This window comes from Pygocentrus nattereri, chromosome 9, assembly GCF_015220715.1.
Source record: "Pygocentrus nattereri isolate fPygNat1 chromosome 9, fPygNat1.pri, whole genome shotgun sequence".
In the NCBI taxonomy this organism is placed as follows: domain Eukaryota; kingdom Metazoa; phylum Chordata; class Actinopteri; order Characiformes; family Serrasalmidae; genus Pygocentrus; species Pygocentrus nattereri.
Window position 1 is genome coordinate 29688183 of NC_051219.1, and position 19810 is coordinate 29707992.

A 19810-nucleotide genomic window follows, 5' to 3' on the forward strand; every position below is an offset into this window, starting at 1 on the left:
AATGGAAATGTTTATTATAATATTAACATGACAAATAGGCTAAAACCCTCTACTCATGGTTCAACATTGTTGCACTGTGATGGTGCCATGTGGTTCCGGTGGAATCAGTCCTAAGAAAAAAGATTATTTTTCTCTGTGGTGTTACGCTTCAGCTAAAATGGGAAGGTCTGAATGATGTGAATTGAATGAGTTCACTGCTCCCTGCTCACTGGACAAGAGAGAGGGCAAACATTTGATGTTGCAACAAAATGAAAGCATTTTGAAGTATTTTGCGTAGTTTATACAACATATTACAACTATACTGGACAACATAATGAGGCTTACGTGTCTTACCAGTCAGGGTTCCCTCATATGGCCTAAGGGTTATGCACAGCACTGTTTACTAAGTATAAGTAAACATATCAAAATGATTGTTCCTAGTAATTAACCGTATGTGACAGGACTGGCAAATTAGGATTAGGTGAAAAAATAACTGGTGTATTCTTCTTACTCTTCTTGCAAACCGATGACATGCTGATGTGGAGATCAAGGTTGATCTTCCCAAAAATCATTCAGGCCCACCACATGTAACAATCATATAATTTATTTAAATATACTTTCTTTTAAATATATGCATCCCTATACTTCATTGATATATCAGACACATACAGCATATACTCATTATAGGGATTTTATGTCTCCTTTTGTTTAGTTTTTTTGTACAGTATTTACACATTGACCTCTGGCTTTTCACCTCTATACATCATGTACATCAAAATATATGCACTATATTTACTAATCCACAGTCATACACATTCTCAGGTACTTTGTCACAGCGAACGTGTGCCTGTTTTGCTGACACTTGTTGGTAAACCCAAAGGCGAAATGGAAAGCGTGTCATGCAGAAAAATAAGTTAAGGGTGGCTTTCGGAGGTGAAAGCAGAAGAGACGGTGAGCGGAACACCTTTTACTTCGCCACAATGTGAAGTACAACCCCACCAAGGCATGTCACAAAAAGCGAAACAATGACAAAGATGTGTCATTATCTTATTACAACAAAGGACAAAGTCAAGGCAGTCCCTTTTCTGGTAGTTGTTTAGGCCCACATGAGTCAAATGCATATTTTAATGTCCCTAATATCCACACAGCTCCTTTCTACTTCAGACCTTCAAGCTGAGGACATGCAGGCCTATATCCATTGTCTGTTCCCATCTACCAGTGTCCATGAATTCCCCTGTTCTGTTCCTTTGTCCATCTGTCCTCTGGAGCAGCAGAGCCCGTGTTTTGGACATGTTTTGCTGATTGGATGGAATGCTGAGTGTTGGTTTGGATTCTCTGCTCATATCCAAAAGGCACTTGACTTTTTTTTTCTCCTCCTCCGGGTCGCTCTGGTTTGGCTTGAGCCTGCTGGAGAGAGGAAGTGAATTTTGTGTTGGCTGTACATACGTGTGTATGTGTGTGTACTTGGACGCATGCGAGAATTCTTTCTTCTCCAAAGAGCCATGAAAAAAAAACGGGTTTGATACAGGAGGCTCCCTCTGTGCTGAATATGTGGATTCTGTAGGGGGCTAGAGAACAGCTCCATCCATACCTGCTTAAATCAAAGCACGCATGCTGCTCCTACGCTAAGAGATGCAGGTGGAAGTCAGTGAATAACTACCATCTGTGGCAGCCTAATCCTGTTATTCATCTTGATCAGAAAGCTTTATCGCTTCTAACCACAGAAGAGACGCGGTACGTTTGCTCTAGAATGCTCGCGCTCTTCTAGTTCTGTAGTCTATAGTGCACGTGCCATTCCAAAGCTATACAGAGTAATGTAACATGGGGGTGGGCAATATGGCAGAAATTTAACATTAAGATAGTGTAACCCCGAATCATTCATGCCGTGATATTTAATTGACACAGTGCACCAGCAAAAATGTTATCAAAACTGAGTGTAATTCTTTAATTCCATGTTTTACTACTTAGCACAGCATCATCACCAGTCTAAATCTTTAAAAACATTAAGCATCCAGTTGTTCAGTGTTCTTTAAAGAAGACATTCAATAATAAGTTAATCATCATGATGTAAACAAAGGTATTCAGAGTAGTTTGGTGTTACCAAGTTACCAAGACTAAACTGTTTACAATGGTGCTGATAGGAACCAGACAGCTAAAGAGTTTAATGCCTTTAAAACCGGCATGTCAAACCGGGAACTTCCAGGTCAAAGTGCTGTGGAGATTAGTGTTCAGCCTCACTGGCACTCTGAATTCAGTCCATGAAGGCCTTGGTAATTAGCTTATAAGCTGAATCAGGTATGGTTAATGAGGCAGTGTGCTGAAGTCTGTTTTTGGCCCAGAGGGCTAGAGCCTGAGACATGCTCTGAAAGCTCCCTCACAGAAAGGTATTACATGAAATGGTTATGAATATGCTGCCTGATGTTTGAGACAATGTTTTATCATAAAGATTTTATGCCAAAACCTTTTTGAGTGCATTTGCACTGTAGGCATCATATCACTCTGTCACCCAGCATTACCAGACCCCATTATATCTTTTTTATTACAATAGGTCAGTGCTGTAGTGCAACCACTGTAACTCACTGTCCTGTATCATGACCACTCTGTGATTCCCACTGTTTCTTGTAATGCTCTTCAATAATTAAGTAACTTTACAGAGCAAGTGCTTAAAAGTCTATTAGTCTGGTGCTATTACAAGTCTGCTATATGAACTAGCCTTCTGGTAGTGAAAACTGAAGGCCTTTAGTTGTAGGTGCTCTGTCAGTGCTCTGGTTCTGTCCCTGTTCATTGCACAATTAGGCATTTTTGTGCTGAAACACTTGGTTTAACTCAACAGTTAATGATCAAACTCTTAATGAGCTTTGTCAGGTATACTGAAGCTGGGAAAGTGCTAACTGTATCATGCTAGCGTCATTGTGACCATGTCAAGGCTCGCTATTAATGCTGTGACACATGTCGCATCTATAACAGCTCTGTCAAACTGTAACACTTTCCATTAGTACTTTCGTTTATACACTAAATCATAAGTCATTATTCAGTATTACTCCCCAGAAGAAATAAGCTCTTAAAGGGGAATTCCAAGATTTTTCCAAGTCTATCCATAATTCAGTGGCTGAGGTGTAAACAAAGTCATTCAGAGTAGTTTGATATGAAATGCTCCTGCTGTCATTTGCATGAGTGCATTAAAGTGTTTTTGCATGGTCAAATCTTTTTGAAATATGTTCTATATCGCACCAAAAGGGGTTCCGCTATTGTTACGATGTCAAGCTTGTAGCAATAGAAGAACAATTTTTTGCTACTACATTGCTACTACATTTGCTACTACCTTACGAAGAAGGTTTCACATGGAACCATCTACAACACATTCTCCATCAAACCCTTTCACCATGTAAAGAACGCTTTAATCATACCAATGTATCTTTAAGTGTCCATGGTCCTATGTAAAACCATTTTCTTTACTAAAGAATTCTTTAAAAACATCTTTTTTTTAAGAGTGTAGATACCTTTACCAATGCAGATTGCTTTACAGTGGTCCAAATATGAACCAGGGGTTATGATTTCTACTATGCCATTTCATTTACTATCCAAAATCACCAGTGAACCTTCATGTGTCTTCTGAGATTGTATATGTAATGCTGATAATAAAATAGAAATAAAATCAATTCTTTCACTATTTTTTTTACTATCGCAAAACAATGTCTCAAGCATATGGCAGCATATTCATTACCGTTTCATGTAATAACCTTCTGCGAGGGGGCTTGTAGGGCTGATAAACTCTTTTCTAAAAAGCAGAATTTCACATTAAATGAATGACTTTGTTTACAATTTATAAATTTAATAATACTGAAATTTGAACATTTTGTAGAATTCCCCTTTAATTGTAAATGGCTGTGTTTTTAACAAATCAGTAGTGAAGCAGTACCTGGTGATGTTAGCTTTCTAGGCACCTCGGACTCCCTGCCAGTCGGGTAAGAAGCCGCGCACATCTTTTATAATCTAGAGACAAAAAGGGCATAAAAAACAGACATTCAGCTCAGGAGAAATCTGCTTTGTGTATTAAATGTCTGGAGTTTTACTTTCAGCACAAACGTGTTGAGAAGTGCACAGTAAGCATACTGCATTTGTATTGTATTGTGGAAAAATACAAGACATCTCTCGCATTGTCAGTCTACAGGACGCATGGCTAGTTGTGGTGGAAATGAACTTGCTGTAGTTTTTCTTAGGCCTGAAAAAGACTTGACGGACAGATGCAACTCTAATATCTGACTTGTATGAAGGGCAACACTGGGACAGATATCCGCCAGGTGATGTGAGGTATTGAGAGAGTATCCAGGCAACACTGCCTGTAATGAGCACTGTGTTGTTCCGGTGTAGGTGATATAGCAAACTATATCATAATAGTTGGACATAGTCCTGTATGCACTGCACATCTCAGCACTTCATTTTTCTGATGTTTGATGAGCTGTAACAGATTATAACTCCGCTATCGGACCTGAACCTGTCAGTGGCAGCAGGCAAAATCAGGTTTCAGGCCTGGTACTGGCTATTTTTTCCAAATACAACAGCAAACTCAGGTCTTTCTGTTAAGAAGATTCATTCATTTTTGCAGCATTGTGCCCTTGTAAATTTTGCACACTCACACTTTCTCACTCTTCTTCCTGTCTTTTTCACACTGTTTTGCTCTCATTCTCTCTTTCTCCACCTTCTGTATTTCATTCTATCTCTTGCTTTCTCTTTCTATGTCACTCTTTCTCTCCTTCTCACTATTTCTGTCATCTGTCTCCCATCTTCTCTCTCTCCGTCTCTCAACATGTCTGTCCTCTATCCCTCTATCTCTCTGCCCCCCCCCCCCGGCTCTCTCTGTCTCTCTGAACTTGTCTGTCCTCCCTCCCTCCCTCCCTCTCTCTCTCTCTCTCTCTCTCTCTCTCTCTTCTCTCTCTGAACATGTCTGTCCTCCCTCCCTCTCTCTCTCTCTTTCTTTCTCTTTCTTTCTTTCTCTCTTTCTTTCTCTCTCTCTCTGTCTCCCTCTGAACGTGTCTATCATCTCTCTCTCTCTAAACATGTCTTCTGTCTCTCTCTATGAACATGTCTGTCCTCTCTCTCTCGCTCTCTCTCTGAACATGTCTGTCTTCTGTCTTTCTCTCTCTCTGAACATGTCTGTCCTTTCTCTGTCTCTCTCTCTCTCTCTCTCTCTCTCTCTCTTGCTCTCTCTCTCTGGCTCTCTCTCTCTCTCTCTCTGAATGTGCCTGTTTGCTCTCTCTCTCTCTGTAATCTCTCTCTCTCTAAATGTGTCTGTCTTCTGTCTCTCTCTCTGAACATGTCTGTTCTCTCTCTCCCTCTCTCTCTCTTTCTCTCTCTCTCTCTATCTCTCCCTCTCTCTCTCTGAATGTGCCTGTTTGCTCTCTCTCTCTCTCTCTCTCTCTCTCTCTCTCTCTCTCTCTCTCTCTCTCTCTCTCTCTGAATGTGCCTGTTTGGTCTCTCTCTCTCTCTCTCTCTCTCTCTCTCTCTCTCTCTCTGGCTCTCTCTCACTGAATGTGCCTGTTTGCTCTCTCTGTCTCTCTCTCTCTCTCTCTCTCTCTGGCTCTCTCTCTCTCTCTCTCTCTCTCTCTCTCTCTCTCTCTCTCTCTCTCTCTCTCTCTCTCTCTGTCATCTCTCTCTCTCTAAATGTGTCTGTCTTCTGTTTCTTTCTCTGAACATGTATGTCTGTCCTCTCTCTCTCTCTCTCTCTCTCTCTCTCTCTCTCTGTCTCTCTCTCTCTCTCTCTCTCTCTCTGAATGTGCCTGTTTGCTCTCGCTCTCTCTCTCTAAATGTGTCTGTCTTCTGTCTCTCTCTCTGAACATGTCTGTCCTCTGTCTCCCTCTCTCTCTCTTTCTCTCTCTGAACATGTCTGTCTTATCTCTCTCTCTCTCTCTCTGCCTCTCTCGCTCTCTCTCTCTCTCGCTCTGAATGTGCCTGTTTGCTCTCTTTCTCTCTCTGTCATCTCTCTCTCTCTTAATGTGTCTGTCTTCTGTCTCTCTCTGAACATGTCTGTCCTCTCTCTCTCCCTCTCTCTTTCTCTTTCTCTTTCTCTCCCTCTCTCTCTCTCTCTCTCTCTCTCTCTCTCTCTCTCTCTCTCTCTCTCTCTCTCTCTCTCTCTCAATATGTCTGTCTTCCCTCTCGCTCTCTAAACATGTCTAAATGTGTCTGTCTTCCCTCTCGCTCCCTTCTCTTTCTCTGAACATGTCTGTCTTCTCTCTCTCTCTCTCTCTCTCTCTCTCTCTCTCTCTCTCTCTCTGAACTTGTCTGCCCCCCCACTCTTTCTTTCTAAGTGTCTCTCTCTCTCTCTCTCTCTCTCTCTCTCTCTCTCTCTCTCTGAATGAGTGGGATGTGTTGGGTCGAGTTCAGGGTTGAATTTTATACACATGGACACCTCTAGAAGACACAGTGCACCAGTGGTGCCATGTTTCTCACCAACTGCACAGAACTACATTCAGTTAAGCAGAACCACTTTCACTTGAACTATCAGTATGGTTGAGATTCAAACAACCATAAACAGCATCTCTACTTAGGAACCTTACTTTTGGTCAGTGTTGTGGAAGTACAGCTTATATTGTGATATCATCAGTACAGCTTATATTGTGATATCATATCGTCATATCGCCCACCCCATTCTAACAGATATGCATACTGTTTGTGCAGTCGCTAGTACTCACATGCAGGAATAGTGCAGTCTCTGGTATTGTGGTAGAGCCTGTAGACATGCTTTCTGCACTTTGGACTGAAATATAGAGGCCCTGTGGACGAGCAGAAAAGCTGGTCAGACTTAGTCAGCAGTCTGAGTAGTATAATGCCTCTGACCATTTCAAACACTTCCCCATTGTGGTAGGTTTTAAAATTCTTCAATATGTACTTTGCTTAGTCAGAAAGCCTGGTACTAATGCTGAGCCACCCAAGCTAATCCATCAGTGCTTCGAGACCCTACACATGGTGCTTCTTCAGTTTTACTTCATCTTAAACAGTTACAAATATTAAGCAAGAAGTGCCACTTCTTCCTCTAATCCTCTCTGTCATTCTGTCTACTGCAGGGAAGACTGAGTCCAGTCCTGGTGATCCACATCCCTGTTTCAACTGGTTCTATTATTCAGGTTCCTTTCAGGGCCAAAAACTAAATCTAGATTATAGTTGGAAACTCCTCAAGGTAGTAACGTTTACACAGCGGGTAAAAGTGGCCCAAATCCCATCTATGTGACACAGATTTGTCATCTGTGTGGCTGTGTGAACACCAAAAAAGGTGTTTTCAATTCCGATTTGAGCCGCTTTCATATGTGGTAGTGAAATCCGATCCGTATCCGATCTGCGGCAATGCGACTCTGTCTGAACAGCCAGATTGGAATTCATGCGACTTTTACGTCAATCCAACTCGACATTCATCATCATTTCGCTCTGCTGAGACTCATAAATATTTAGGCTGATGTTTCTGCACAAAAATTGAGGAGACTCATCAAAGCCGCTCCGTGTTTGAAGAGGTTTAGAATGAAACGGCCAAGCGTGGCCGGAGGAGCCCGAGGCTGCAGCGTTTAAAGAATCTGAGGACACAAACCAAAGAAGTGACCAAATAACGCGCCCTTTCTACGGTGAACTCTAACACATTCTGGGTGATGAGCACAGCTGTCAACCACTGGAACTTCATAATCGCTCCTGTGATGCTGGCGAAGACGAAACCGAAAGCTCCGGGAGCGAATAGCATTCGCTGGCCACCATGACTGTTTACCTCGCCTCGTGAAGCATTGTTCTTTTGCACATGTGGGTCGGTTTAGGAGCCAGATCAGTTCAGACTGATGTCGCATTTAGATCGCATGTAAAAGACAGTGTAAACAGCCAAACAAAAAAATCCGATTTGGTGAGAAAATCAGATTCGGACCAATTTTACCTGCTGTGTAAACGTAGTCTTGGATCATCAGACCTGGGCACTCTTGGTCTATCTTTATATCTCACTCTCCTCTTCAGTCTGTTCATATTGTTCTTTACTTTAGTTCAGAGCCATTCCCTATCTCAGGGGTCGGCAACCCAAATGTTAAGAAGAGCAATTATCCTTCAACACAAATCAAACCACTTAGGAAGCCACAACATTTTGTGCCAGTTTTACCATTGAGGCTGTAAATATGTCTCAGTATGTGCTGATGTACTAGTCTAGGCTAAAAAATTAGACTTACTTTGCTCAGCTATAGCTGCTTTTTCTCTCGTCTTCTGCAGAAAACCTTTCTGTGAAAGTGTAATAGTTTCTTGTAAAATTTCTCTCATTGTTCGACTTTTTACGAGACTTAAGTCAGCTTCTTTGCCAGCTTCTTGTTCAAATTTTCACATTCCACCTTAAATAGTGCCAGCCCAGAGTATAAGTGCTGCACCATTTAATATGAAATGGGACATTTTGAATGAGAAGCTGGCGAATGACAAGCTGACTTTAGCCTAGCAACTTTTAAATTTTTTTTTGTTTGTTTCTGGTTGCAGTTTAAGTGTATCAGGAAACCAGTTGGAGTAATTATGAATTAAAAAATTTATTCACTGTATATGATAACTTTTACTTCAGAAAATCAGAAATACATGTAGTTGGAAAGGTGGTGTTTAATCATTTGTATATGACTGTATATCTTTATCTACATTTAAGCTTTGATTTGATGGAAAACAGAAAGCAAGGGCTTTGCCTGCACACTGTGATCACGCTATCTATGTTACAATGCTCCATGCCCCTCTGTTTACATTCTACATTTTTACCGCTTTACATAAACACAGCTGAGATGGTTGGAGTAAATCTTTCAGATATTAAAAACCCAAAATAACTGTGTTCTGCAGCCTGGTTAAACAGAGGTTGAATGACTGTAGGTAAGAGTTGAAAGCCTCATACAAGATAGAAAGGTCCATATGATGGTTAAATTCATAATTTCCCTCTATTTAAAATAATATCAAATTGTTTTGAGTGAAATTCACTATATTCTTGAAGAACACCTTCACATATAATCAGGACAGGCCGATTAGAGTGCGTTTACTGTAGCAATATGGAATCGTGAGATGGGAAAAGGCCATCTAATAATTTCATGGAAAATTTAAATGTCACATCTATAGTGAATGAATGGCGATTTTACAGGTTGTTGCCATCCCATAATTCCAACTTCTTACAGTAAAATGCACGAAAGTCATACCCTGAGTACCTGAGAAGGTGTTGTTCAAAAGTATAGTGATGTCTGCTGAAAAAACTTTGATTTAATTATCATATTAATTTTTACATTGTGGCATATACAGAACTGAATATCTAGTTCCACTGCTGTAGTGCTGTCTGAATAGGTAAATGCACTTATTGTGTTGCCATGTTGTGGCCGCTATGGTGGGCCCAGTATTAATACCTATTAAAACACTTCTTATGTCCAGCAGCCCGTCTACTTACCTGTTAAGTGTTTTAAAAACTTCTCCTTCTTTCTGAGGTCTCTGGGGAAGATTTCTGCAAGGAGAGAGAGAAAGAGTGGGTCAGAGGTCAAATCTTGATCCACTGAACTTATGGAGGGAGCGATGACCCTAAAGCGAAGGACTCAGCCGAATCACTCACCATTCCCCGGCATGATCATGCCCTGACTAAGCTCTAAGCTTTAGGGCAAAAAAACAACAGAGTTGCCTTTAATTGAGCACTTTATTACCCCACACTATACTGTCTATTTAAAACAACCCTTATTAAATACACTGTATTCAACTTTGGTTCGGTTACAGGGTGGTGAGCGTAGTCTAAACCCATACTCAAGTAACAGTGTTATTTCAGTGACTGCAGTGAAAGTAAAAGTACCTAGAAGACGAAGTATTGTACAGTAGCCCAAGAAACGTTTTAATTACTAGCAACTGCACTGGAACATTTAGTGGATTCAGCATATAAACCGATATAAAATGCCAAAGCTCCAAAGTCAGAGGCGTGTCCAATCACAAGGCAGTACAGAAGATGATACTAATGTAGTATAAAGAATTGAAACCTCCAAAAAAAATAAACAAATGAACAAAGCATTAACGACTAAAGTTTAAAAGTAAAAAGTATGTTACTTTCCTCTTTAATATACTTGAATACAAGTACAACTATTGTCATTAGAAAGTTAATTTATATGGTCACATGGCCCTTTTAGGAATAGCTGAGAATCTGTGCACTTCTAGAAAAGTAAGAAAAAAGCAGACATGACATGAACATCAGGTCCATTTAACTTGATTGCTGGTTTGAGGGATTTGTATTTCTTAGTCATTTGTTAGTTGTTTTTTTTCATATGATAATATTGTCATTCATTTTTAAGAACATTTATGAGTAAAAGTTCCAAATTCTGTTTTATTTCATTCTCCTCTGTTTGTTCTGCCCCTTGACTGCTTTGCTGTTACTCTTTCCTCCCACTTTGGAACTAAAGCATTTTCCCAAAAAGAGAAAGCGTAAATTAAAAGCGGAATCCAACAAATTTCATTCATAGAGATTGGAAGCAGGTAGCAAAGTGTCTACAACAAAAATATATATCTATTTTATTTACCATCTAGGAATACAAGTGAACCTACATGTGTCTTCTCAGTTTTACCTGTGAGGTCAATAAAATTAAGTTTAAAAAAAGAGTAGTAAATAAAAAATACAAATTTTCTTTGTGGACTAGTTTGCATGCACCTCTTTGCCATGAATGGATATTAAAAATATTTTTAAAACATCTTTTTGACCAAAGTCTTAGCTCAAACCTATTATAAAACAATGCCTTAGGCATCAGTCAGCAATTCTGTTGCCATTTGATGTAGTAATGTTCTGTTAAAATAGCTTTTAGAGACATTAAATACTTCAGACATCTGGTTCCTATCACCAACACTCTGAACAAATCTGCCCCAATATGTTTCTGAAGAGCAAAGCATTTCACATGAAACCACTCTGAGTGACTCTGTTTGTGACTCTGTCAGAAATTTTAACAAAAAACCTACCTTTCTTAACAGATGGAAGATATACTAAGAGGTTTTACTGAAGGAGTTCAGTACTTAAGTTTGTACAATAACATTTCAAAGGGATCATAATTACAATTTTCTTGTGTTTTTCCCCCTCATGACCGCTTGTGATGTTTCTATAATTTTATCTATGTAAAAAAAGTCATAATTAATTTGTACATGACCATTTTCCATCCTCTCTATATGCCTTAGTATCAAACAGGCTGCTTTTTTTCCTGGGCCTTTTAGACTGATATATGCAATTGACCTCTACTCTGGCTACTCTGTGTTGTACCTCATTCAAAAAACTCCTTATGACTTTAATGTGAGTTGGCTAAGTGAAATTGCTGCAGGCTGAAAGGTGGATATGTAAATGTATTAGTAGCAGTTTAGTAGCAATTTCAGCAACAGGAGTCTTAAAGTGCAGCAGACTTCTGGATGTTAGAGCAACTATAAGAAGCAGCGCTGAAACTTAAACCAGAGCGTACAGGTAGAGTTTTCTTACCTCTTAGGTTACTCTAACTGACTGACAATGTAACATAAGCAGTTATTTTGTCTGATCTAGCTGTAGCTGCATATCTGTTTGGTTTTAGCATAAGTGTAAGTGAAAACGTTTAGTAGCAGAACTGTAAAAAGACTGAAACTTGTTTTGATTTAGTAATTTGTGAAGCTCACTGTAAAACTAGCCTACGTGTGAACTACTTGTAACTTAGAGCTGGTGAAACTGGCTTATGACATATTAGCTCTCACTAGATTTGTCCAGTGAACATCATTCATCTACAGAATTTAAGCTATACTTTTATATAAATGCAACTCCAAGATCAGTTGACAGTTTATCCTCTAAGACTGTAAATGGGAGAGCCAGATAGCCAGAAGCTAACTGTCCTCTGGTGTGTGGTGTTTTTAGCCTGCTAGCTAACACTGTGCTTGAATCTTGGCTTATAAGTGGGAAATAAAAGCTTGGAAATGCATCATTTTAAACTTCTGTGCATTTGAGCTACAAAACTAGAAAAATCCTGATAGCAAGAGAATAGCTGGCCACTGTTTGTGTGCTGATGGCAAAGCTGGCAGCTTTTTGCTTGATGGTTAAGCAGAGTGTTAGACAAAAATGTCACTTTTCAGCACTAATTTTGCACTTACAGTGCAATTCACTGGTTTTCCTTGTTTCTGTCTTTTGTTATCTTTTGTAAATTTGTTTAGCAAATCAATTTAACTGTAATGACGACAGTTATACAGCTGTAACCAATCTGGCACAGTGTCAGCAACAACATTTTCTACCAAAGCATTAATCATTTCTCTCAATGGTTTGCGGTAATTGCCTTAGTTTATGTTCCAAAATAAACGACTTTGTGCATTTAAATTCTGTTTCAAGAGATTAAAAACTAGTTAGACCTTGTAGGCAGGACAATAATCTGATGGTCTGAGGGTGGACCAGCAGTGGCATGCTCACTGCCTGGGATGGACGCCTCAATGAAAGTGAGTATTGTTAGCCACAAGCTAGCCAGCTAATGTTAGTGATATGATTGATGTATTATCATCTCCAAACAGTAAACTTTATGGTCAGCGTTAAAGATTTAACCAGTTCTCAGCTGAATAGTTCCATGTTGACTGATCTAAAGCAAACCTTCTAATTCAGGTGCCCCTGTTGCTGTCCATTGTGCACACACAGCTCATTCACCAATAGAATGGGTTGCTCTGGAGCAGGTGCACACGAACCTAAGGTCACCATACACCAATGCCAAGCGTCAGCTGGAGGTGTATAAAGCTCCCAGTATTGGGCTGTGAAGCAGCGGAACTGCATTCTCTGGAGTGATGCTGCTCCATCCAGTACATCTGAGATCCATAACTGATCATCCAACATCAGTACCTGACTTCACTAATGCTCTTGTGGCCGCAATCAAATTCTCATAGCAGTTTTCCAACATCTGGAGTAAAGCCTTCCCACAAGAGCAGAAGCTGTTACTACAGCAAAGGAGGACAAACGCCCTATTAATATCCTTGATTTCAGAGGAAACACTGGACGAACAGGTGGCTACAAACTTTTAGCTCAGAGTTGCATGTAGCCGCTCACTGCTTCTCTTACCGAGTATTTGTTCTCCGCTCTCCGTCTTCAGCCCGTGCCTTTGCGCGTTCTCGCGCTCCAGCGCGCGCTCTTTCTCGGAGGTAGTCTGCGCAATCCGCTCGAGCAGCTTGTCGCTCCCGTCCACACTGTCATCCATCGGCCGGCCGCTCATGCGCTGGGACAGAACTAGCAGCGCGAGCGCCACCACGAGAGGAGCCCGCAGCGCGTGCATCTTTGAATGACGCTCGCGAAGACAAAGTCACACGGCGGTGGAAGAGCTACAGAGACTTCGACCACACTGCACAGAGAGAGAGAGAGAGAGAGAGAGAGAGAGAGAGAGAGAGAGACTTTAGTCAGAACAGAAAAGATGCTACAGATATGTTCCCACGTTAACCATGAGGAACCATTAAAGGGCCCATTCCCTACATGTTCCTGCATTATTGTTCTTCCCGTGGGTCAATTTATGACTTTTAGGTTAGTTTATTTACCAAATTACATGACCCCTAGAATTTAAAGGGCCTATATCATGGAAAAAACCATCCCTCCTCTATTTTTTAAGAAAGGAATTTGAAGAAATATGGAAACACTGTTAAAGTTGGTTGTTGAACCAACCTATTTACATCTATCCACCTATTCAGCCTCCAGCAGCCAATCAGAAAATAGCACATTTAAGTTAAATCAGTAATGAAGGTACAGTAAAAAAATAGCCTGTTGAATTCTAAGGGAACAGGAGAGGTTGGATAAGGGTCATAAAGAAAAAAAAAAGAATTATGACCATTTTGGCACTCAAGTGTTACAAGTGAATCAGAAGGAAAGGAAAATAAAATACATGAAAAATGAAGAATATGAGCCCTTTTAAAGGTTCTTTATGTTACCGTTCCTTATTGGTATAACTAGTGTTCTGATTAGCCCTGCAGACGTGGGCTGGAGGTTAGGGAACCAGCCCTGTGACTGGAAGGTTGCCGGTTTGATCCTCTCGGCTGACGGTCCATGACTGAAGTGCCCTTGAGCAAGGCACCTAACCCCCAATTGCTCCCCGGGCGCTGTGGATAGGGCTGCCCACTGCTCTGGGCAAGTGTGCTCACTGCCCCCTAGTGTGTGTGTTCACTAGTGTGCATGCATGTGGGTGTTTCACTGCATGGATGGGTTAAATGCAGAGGGTGCAAACACAGTGACAAATGGTTGTAAATTCTGTTCTATTCATTGAGCCTCATTCAAAAAGTAGCCTGGGTGGAGACCTTATAACTGAGTGGGCGAGGCTAACCTGCTGTAGGCTTATGTAAATGTGTTGTTTTTTGTGAGATCACAAAAACAGTACATTCAAAATGAGCTGTTTTTGTAGCTTAGCTTCCAAATATGGACACATTGAGAAACAATGTTTAAAAACACTTTCATCTAAAAAAGCGAAGATAGTTTTCTGTGAGACAGACCTTTAAATGAACTAGGCTGCTCTAGGCTGGATTTTAGGTGCCCACTTGATGGTGAGCTATTAGGTAATATGCCCCACTTTAGTAAACTCTTGTTTATTCCATTTTCAGCTGCTGTAGAACAGATGTCTTTTAAACGAGCTAAAGGAAAACCTCATTTTTAGTGGGAAACTGAATAAATAAATGACTGTCATTCCGACTAGATGATCCTTGGTTTATTCCATTTTCAACTGCCTTTCTAATGCATTCTGACTAAATGAGTGACAGGGAAGTGCTCAAATATGCTCACTCCATTACAAAAGTCATTTCTGGTGGGAAATTGAATTAAAGGATGGGTTTGTCATTCAGCACTCCATGTGACCTATAACACATTGACCCATAGGAGCTGAATCCACTCTGTTCAGTAATGCTCGCTTCCACACAGCTGATTCACATGCCTCTATGTTTAAATAGTGACTTGAAAGCTCAAGTTAGCCTTTTTAAAAATACCTTCTAGCTTTCATTTCTGCATCGTTGTCATTAAGCTGTAAACAAAGTCATTCAGAGGTAGTTTGATGACATTCTAAAGACACTTGCCAGGTCACAATCGTTCACAGTGGTGGTGATAGGAACCAGACGCTTGAAGAGTTTAATGTCTCTAAAAGCTCCATCACAGAAAGTTATTAATAAAATGGTCAGGAACACGATGCCTGATGCCTGAGAACATTGTTTTATTATAGTTTTGCAATAAAGCTTTGGCTTATAATTTTTAATGCATTCATGGTGGAGGGATACTTGCAGGGCGCTCTTGAGTAAAATAACCCCCAAATATAAACATATTTTTCCAGATTTGCAAGTATTTTACCGTTATCAACTCTCACAAGACATGTGTCACTTCACTAGAGCTGAACGACTTGGGGAGAAAAATCTAATAGTGATTTTTCTGGCCAAATAATGTGATTTAAATTGCAGTTATTGTCCATATATTGAGGTCCAGGCCTGTTTTTTCCTGCCAAAAGTGTCCATTTTTTCTGGCTTGAGGCTTGAATGCTGAATGTAGTGTGCCAGACCACCAGTTGTGGTTGTGATGTCACAGAAAATGATTGGATTCCTTTTGATTGGTCTAACTCATCTATAGGCAGTCCCACGCTTAAGACAATGTTGATGAAAGGGTAGGGCATGATTACAAAATTTGCGCTCTTTCTCAGCTTTTACAATGCAATATTGATTTGAAAAAACGATTCATCCTTTAGCTTTAAGGTTCCGAACACCACCGCTGTAAAGAAATCAGTCTGTTTTCCACAATAAACCAGTTCACACCAAACCACTCTGAATGACTCTGTTTCCATCTCAACTATTGAATTAAGTTGTAAGAAATCAGCAAAGTCAGCAAAAAAGTAAATGAACCCTAAAAGATACTGTTAACAGATGGGAAGTTGCATAAAATCATGGCTTTATCATTCAAGGCTCCACACAGTTTCAGCAGAAAGGTTGCTTAGAAGTGGAACTTTACCACTTATATTGATCAGATTCCTCAACCTTGGGTTACTGAATATTAACACAGCAATAGAAAAATCCAAATGCATGAATCCATCACCTCCTATACAAGTACGGATACAATCTGCAGCCATGCTGTCTTCGTGACGTCACGGCTCAACGCACTTGCATTAACTTTTGTTAAGCGTTCGAATAAAAGAGCGCAAGCAGTGCCGTCTGACTGGCCTGTGCCTAAAGCTCGGCCATGTAACCCATAGGTGGTGGAGTCAGGTGTTCTGGGACTAAGGCTGGCGCAGCTGAGCCCTGAATGACACTGGCACTGCCTTACTCAGCCTCCAAACCAAAACGAGCCTCTGTGGAGTTTTTATTTGTGCCCTCAGAGTGAGAATTCAGTGCTAAGCAGCGACTGAAAGTGGAATAAAGCAGAGTTTATGAACTGATAGCCGCTATCTGAAGCCATGCGTCCTTAGAAGTCAACAGTGGAGCTGCGAAGGGAAAGAAATGACCACGATAACTGAGGCTACTACCGATAAATAAAGTCAGCTGTTGACTTACCCAGTTAATAACTTATTCCCGAAAGGGTTCAGTCCTGCTTTGGTCGCCTCGCTGCTTTTCTTCTTCTCAAGCTCGGCTAAAAGTCGCCGGGGCGCGAGCGCTCAAAGCCGTGCGTCCGGTGCGTCCGGTGTAGCGCGCGCGCGCGGCCGAGCTTGTCCATCCAAATCGGAGACGCGTGCGGCAAAGAAGCTCGAGAGCTGAACTCGCCCCCTTCTGTCTCCCGCGCTTTTTTATCGCCCCACGTAGACGTAGGAAGAATGATGATGATGATGGTGATGATGATGGTGATGATGTTGATAGTGATGATGACGAACCCCCTCGAGTTTAGTCTACATGGCGCGAGGCTTTAATTAGAAACGCGTTAAGCGCGTGGACATGTTTACGTTCCCGTTCGCCGCGTGCCATAGAGTTTTTTTTTCTTCGTCTGCTTTGTCTGAGTGAGTGCTGTCAGCGCGCGCAGCCGCAGCGTGTTACCGGGAAGGGTCCGGACTGGAACTCCCAGCGGCCGAGAGGCGAGTTTTCACGCCTGAGCCGCATCAGAGACTCATCCTGCCGCCGTCTCCAGAGGACGCAGCGCCCGGAGCAGTGACTGGAAGCTCCTGTGAGCTGATGTAATTACAGGCCAGGAGAAACTTTCAGAGAAACGCGCAGAAACAGGCATTCAGGGAAACGCACGAGAAGAGAACACCTAGCACATACTCAGAGAACCAGACAGCTCAAATACTCTAACTACCAAAGACTCGAAGAGTTAGACACCCACGAGACTCAGAGAACCAGACAGCTCAAATACTCTAACTACCAAAGACTCGAAGAGTTAGACACCCACGAGACTCAGAGAACCAGACAGCTCAAATACTCTAACTACCAAAGACTCGAAGAGTTAGACACCCACCAGACTCAGAGAACCAGACAGCTCAAATACTCTAACTACCAAAGACTCAAAGAGTTAGACACCCACCAGACTCAGAGAACCAGACAGCTCAAATACTCTAACTACCAAAGACTCAAAGAGTTAAACACCCACCAGACTCAGAGAACCAGACAGCTCAAATACTCTAACTACCAAAGACTCAAAGAGTTAGACACCCACCAGACTCAGAGAACCAGACAGCTCAAATACTCTAACTACCAAAGACTCAAAGAGTTAAACACCCACCAGAGAACCAGACAGCTCAAATACTCTAACTACCAAAGACTCAAAGAGTTAGACACCCACCAGACTCAGAGAACCAGACAGCTCAAATACTCTAACTACCAAAGACTCAAAGAGTTAAACACCCACCAGACGCAGAGAACCAGACAGCTCAAATACTCTAACTACCAAAGACTCGAAGAGTTAGACAACCACCAGACTCAGAGAACCAGACAGCTCAAATACTCTAACTACCAAAGACTCAAAGAGTTAGACACCTACCAGACTCAGAGAACCAGAAACACAAATAGTGAGAAAGAAAAACACCCACAAGATTCAGAGAACTAGAAAAATCAATACTCAGAGAGAAACACCTAGCAACACTTGGAGAAACACAAAACTTAAATACTCAAAAACACCCACTAAAGACTCAGAGTAACCAAAACACTCAAATGCTCACAGAGGAACAGCCACCAAAGACTCTGAGAACTGGAAAACTCATACTCACAGACGAACAGCCACCAAAGACTCTGAGAACTAGAAAACTCAAGAACTCAAGAAAGACTCAAAGAAACACTAAACTTAAATTCCCCCGAACAAAAACACTCACCAAACAGAGAACTCAAATACTCAAAGAGATCTCTTGAAACCCGCTGACAACTCAGAGAAACAGAAAACTAATGCTCGTAGGACAAACTGCGAGAAAATGCACGTCAAGCACTCAGAGAACTCTTGAGAGAAGCCACAGAAAGTGTATAAAGCGCACTGAGCCCCTGCTCTACTCTCCTTCTGTTCCTACTTGCTTTCACCACTCCCTCAAAGCCAAGGAGAACATAGACCTGTTGGCTCTGTTGCGCTGGCTCCCATCCCACTTACTCTCACTAACCCTGCACCAAGCTGAGGCGCTGAAGCTTGGATGGAGCCATTGTCAGGGACGAATTACTGACCAGGCCAGTGGAGCCAGTGCCTATGGCATCTAACTACCAGGGCCCTCAGGAGGCCTCAGGTTGCCAAGGGTTGACCTGAAAGTAGCAGGAACAACAGTTACAAGAAGAACAGTAAGCACTTGAGTCATCTTTCTTCTTATAGCCCATAAGAATAAAGATGCCCATATCCTCTGCTAATAAAGAGCATCAAAAATTTTCAGTCAGACAAATCAGAAATCTTTTGGAGCAATGTACTCTGGTCAGAAGAATCAAAAATAAAACTCTTCAGCAATAATTCAGTTCGTCAGAAAGTATGGTTGCGAATATGATCCCAAGAATACCATGTAATGCGAAGTGTGATGGTGGTAGCATCGTGAGCTGGGGCTGTTTTTCTATAAACGGTGCTGGAGCATTACGTAGGATCAAAGGAAACATGAAAGGAGTGATATTCACCTAATTCACCAACCTTTAACCCTTTAACCCTGAAGATTATTGTTGTGAATGCTGGTCACCACAGCAATGCAATTATACCTAGGTAGTAGCTAACGAAACGGCAAAGAAAAAGATTAAAACAAACAACAATAATTGGGAGACAAATTAAGTTATCTCAGCTGGTTTCCTGATATGTTTAATCTGCAATGAGAAACTGTCAAACACTATAAGGTCGTGAAGCTGAAGTCAGCTTCTCGTTTGCCAGCTTTTTTCTGTTCCACCTTAAATGGCGCAGCAGTGACATTCTGGTCCCTCAGGCACCATTTAAGGTGGACCGGTAAGATTCTAACAAAAAGCTTGTGAATAAGAGGCTGACTTCAGCCTTGTAGAAAGTCAGATGTTAAGAGATATTTTTCAAGAAACTATTCAACTTTCAAGGAAAAGTTTCCTGCAAAAGATGTGAGAACAGCGATTATAGCTGAGCTAAAGCTTAAAGCAAAATAAGTCTAGTATATTAGCACACACTGAGACATATTTACAGCCAAGATGGTAAAACTGACATAAAATCTTGTGGCTCCCAAGGTGGTTAGATTTTTGCTGAAAGGACAAAATGGCTGTTCTGAACATTTGGGTAGCCTGACCTGAATTCCATTGAAAACATATGGAGGATTTTGAATAGGGATTCCATTGTAGGGACCCATTGTAGGGTAACATTGGGGAACTGAAGACAGTTTTCTTAAAAGAATGGGCCAAATTTGTACCAGAATGTTGTAAAAAGCAATGACAGAATAACAACAGAGATGTATTTATTTATTTATTTACTGGAGTTTTAGGGTGGGGTGGGGGGGTTCCAAAGATGCCTGTGCCCAGC

The 19810-nt window shown here is 41.3% G+C and overlaps 1 protein-coding gene across 2 annotated transcripts; it reads right to left on the minus strand.

Moving 5' to 3' along the window:
* Positions 1-567: 567 nt before the first annotated feature.
* Positions 568-18310, minus strand: alkal2 (ALK and LTK ligand 2). Of its 2 annotated transcripts, none has more exons than XM_017706940.2 (6): positions 16450-18310; positions 13013-13289; positions 9395-9448; positions 6669-6749; positions 3899-3972; positions 568-1383 (listed from the first exon to the last, which is right to left on the minus strand). In XM_017706940.2, exons 2-5 carry the CDS (start codon positions 13221-13223, stop codon positions 3908-3910), a joined length of 411 nt encoding a protein of 136 aa, XP_017562429.1. In that variant the 5' UTR covers positions 13224-13289; positions 16450-18310; the 3' UTR covers positions 568-1383; positions 3899-3907. The 2 variants fall into 2 exon arrangements, with proteins under 2 accessions (XP_017562429.1, XP_017562422.1); XM_017706933.2 differs by having other exon boundaries at positions 568-1386.
* Positions 18311-19810: the final 1500 nt, after the last annotated feature.

Excerpts from the sequence above, each read along its gene's own strand:
- alkal2 (XM_017706940.2), bottom strand. The coding sequence starts at position 13,223 with ATGCACGCGCTGCGGGCTCCTCTCGTGGTGGCGCTCGCGCTGCTAGTT. Across the intron at positions 9,449-13,012 it reads GAGCGGAGAACAAATACTCG|AAATCTTCCCCAGAGACCTC; the intron begins GTAAGAGAAGCA and ends CTCTCCTTGCAG. Across the intron at positions 6,750-9,394 it reads GTTTTTAAAACACTTAACAG|GGCCTCTATATTTCAGTCCA; the intron begins GTAAGTAGACGG and ends GCTCGTCCACAG.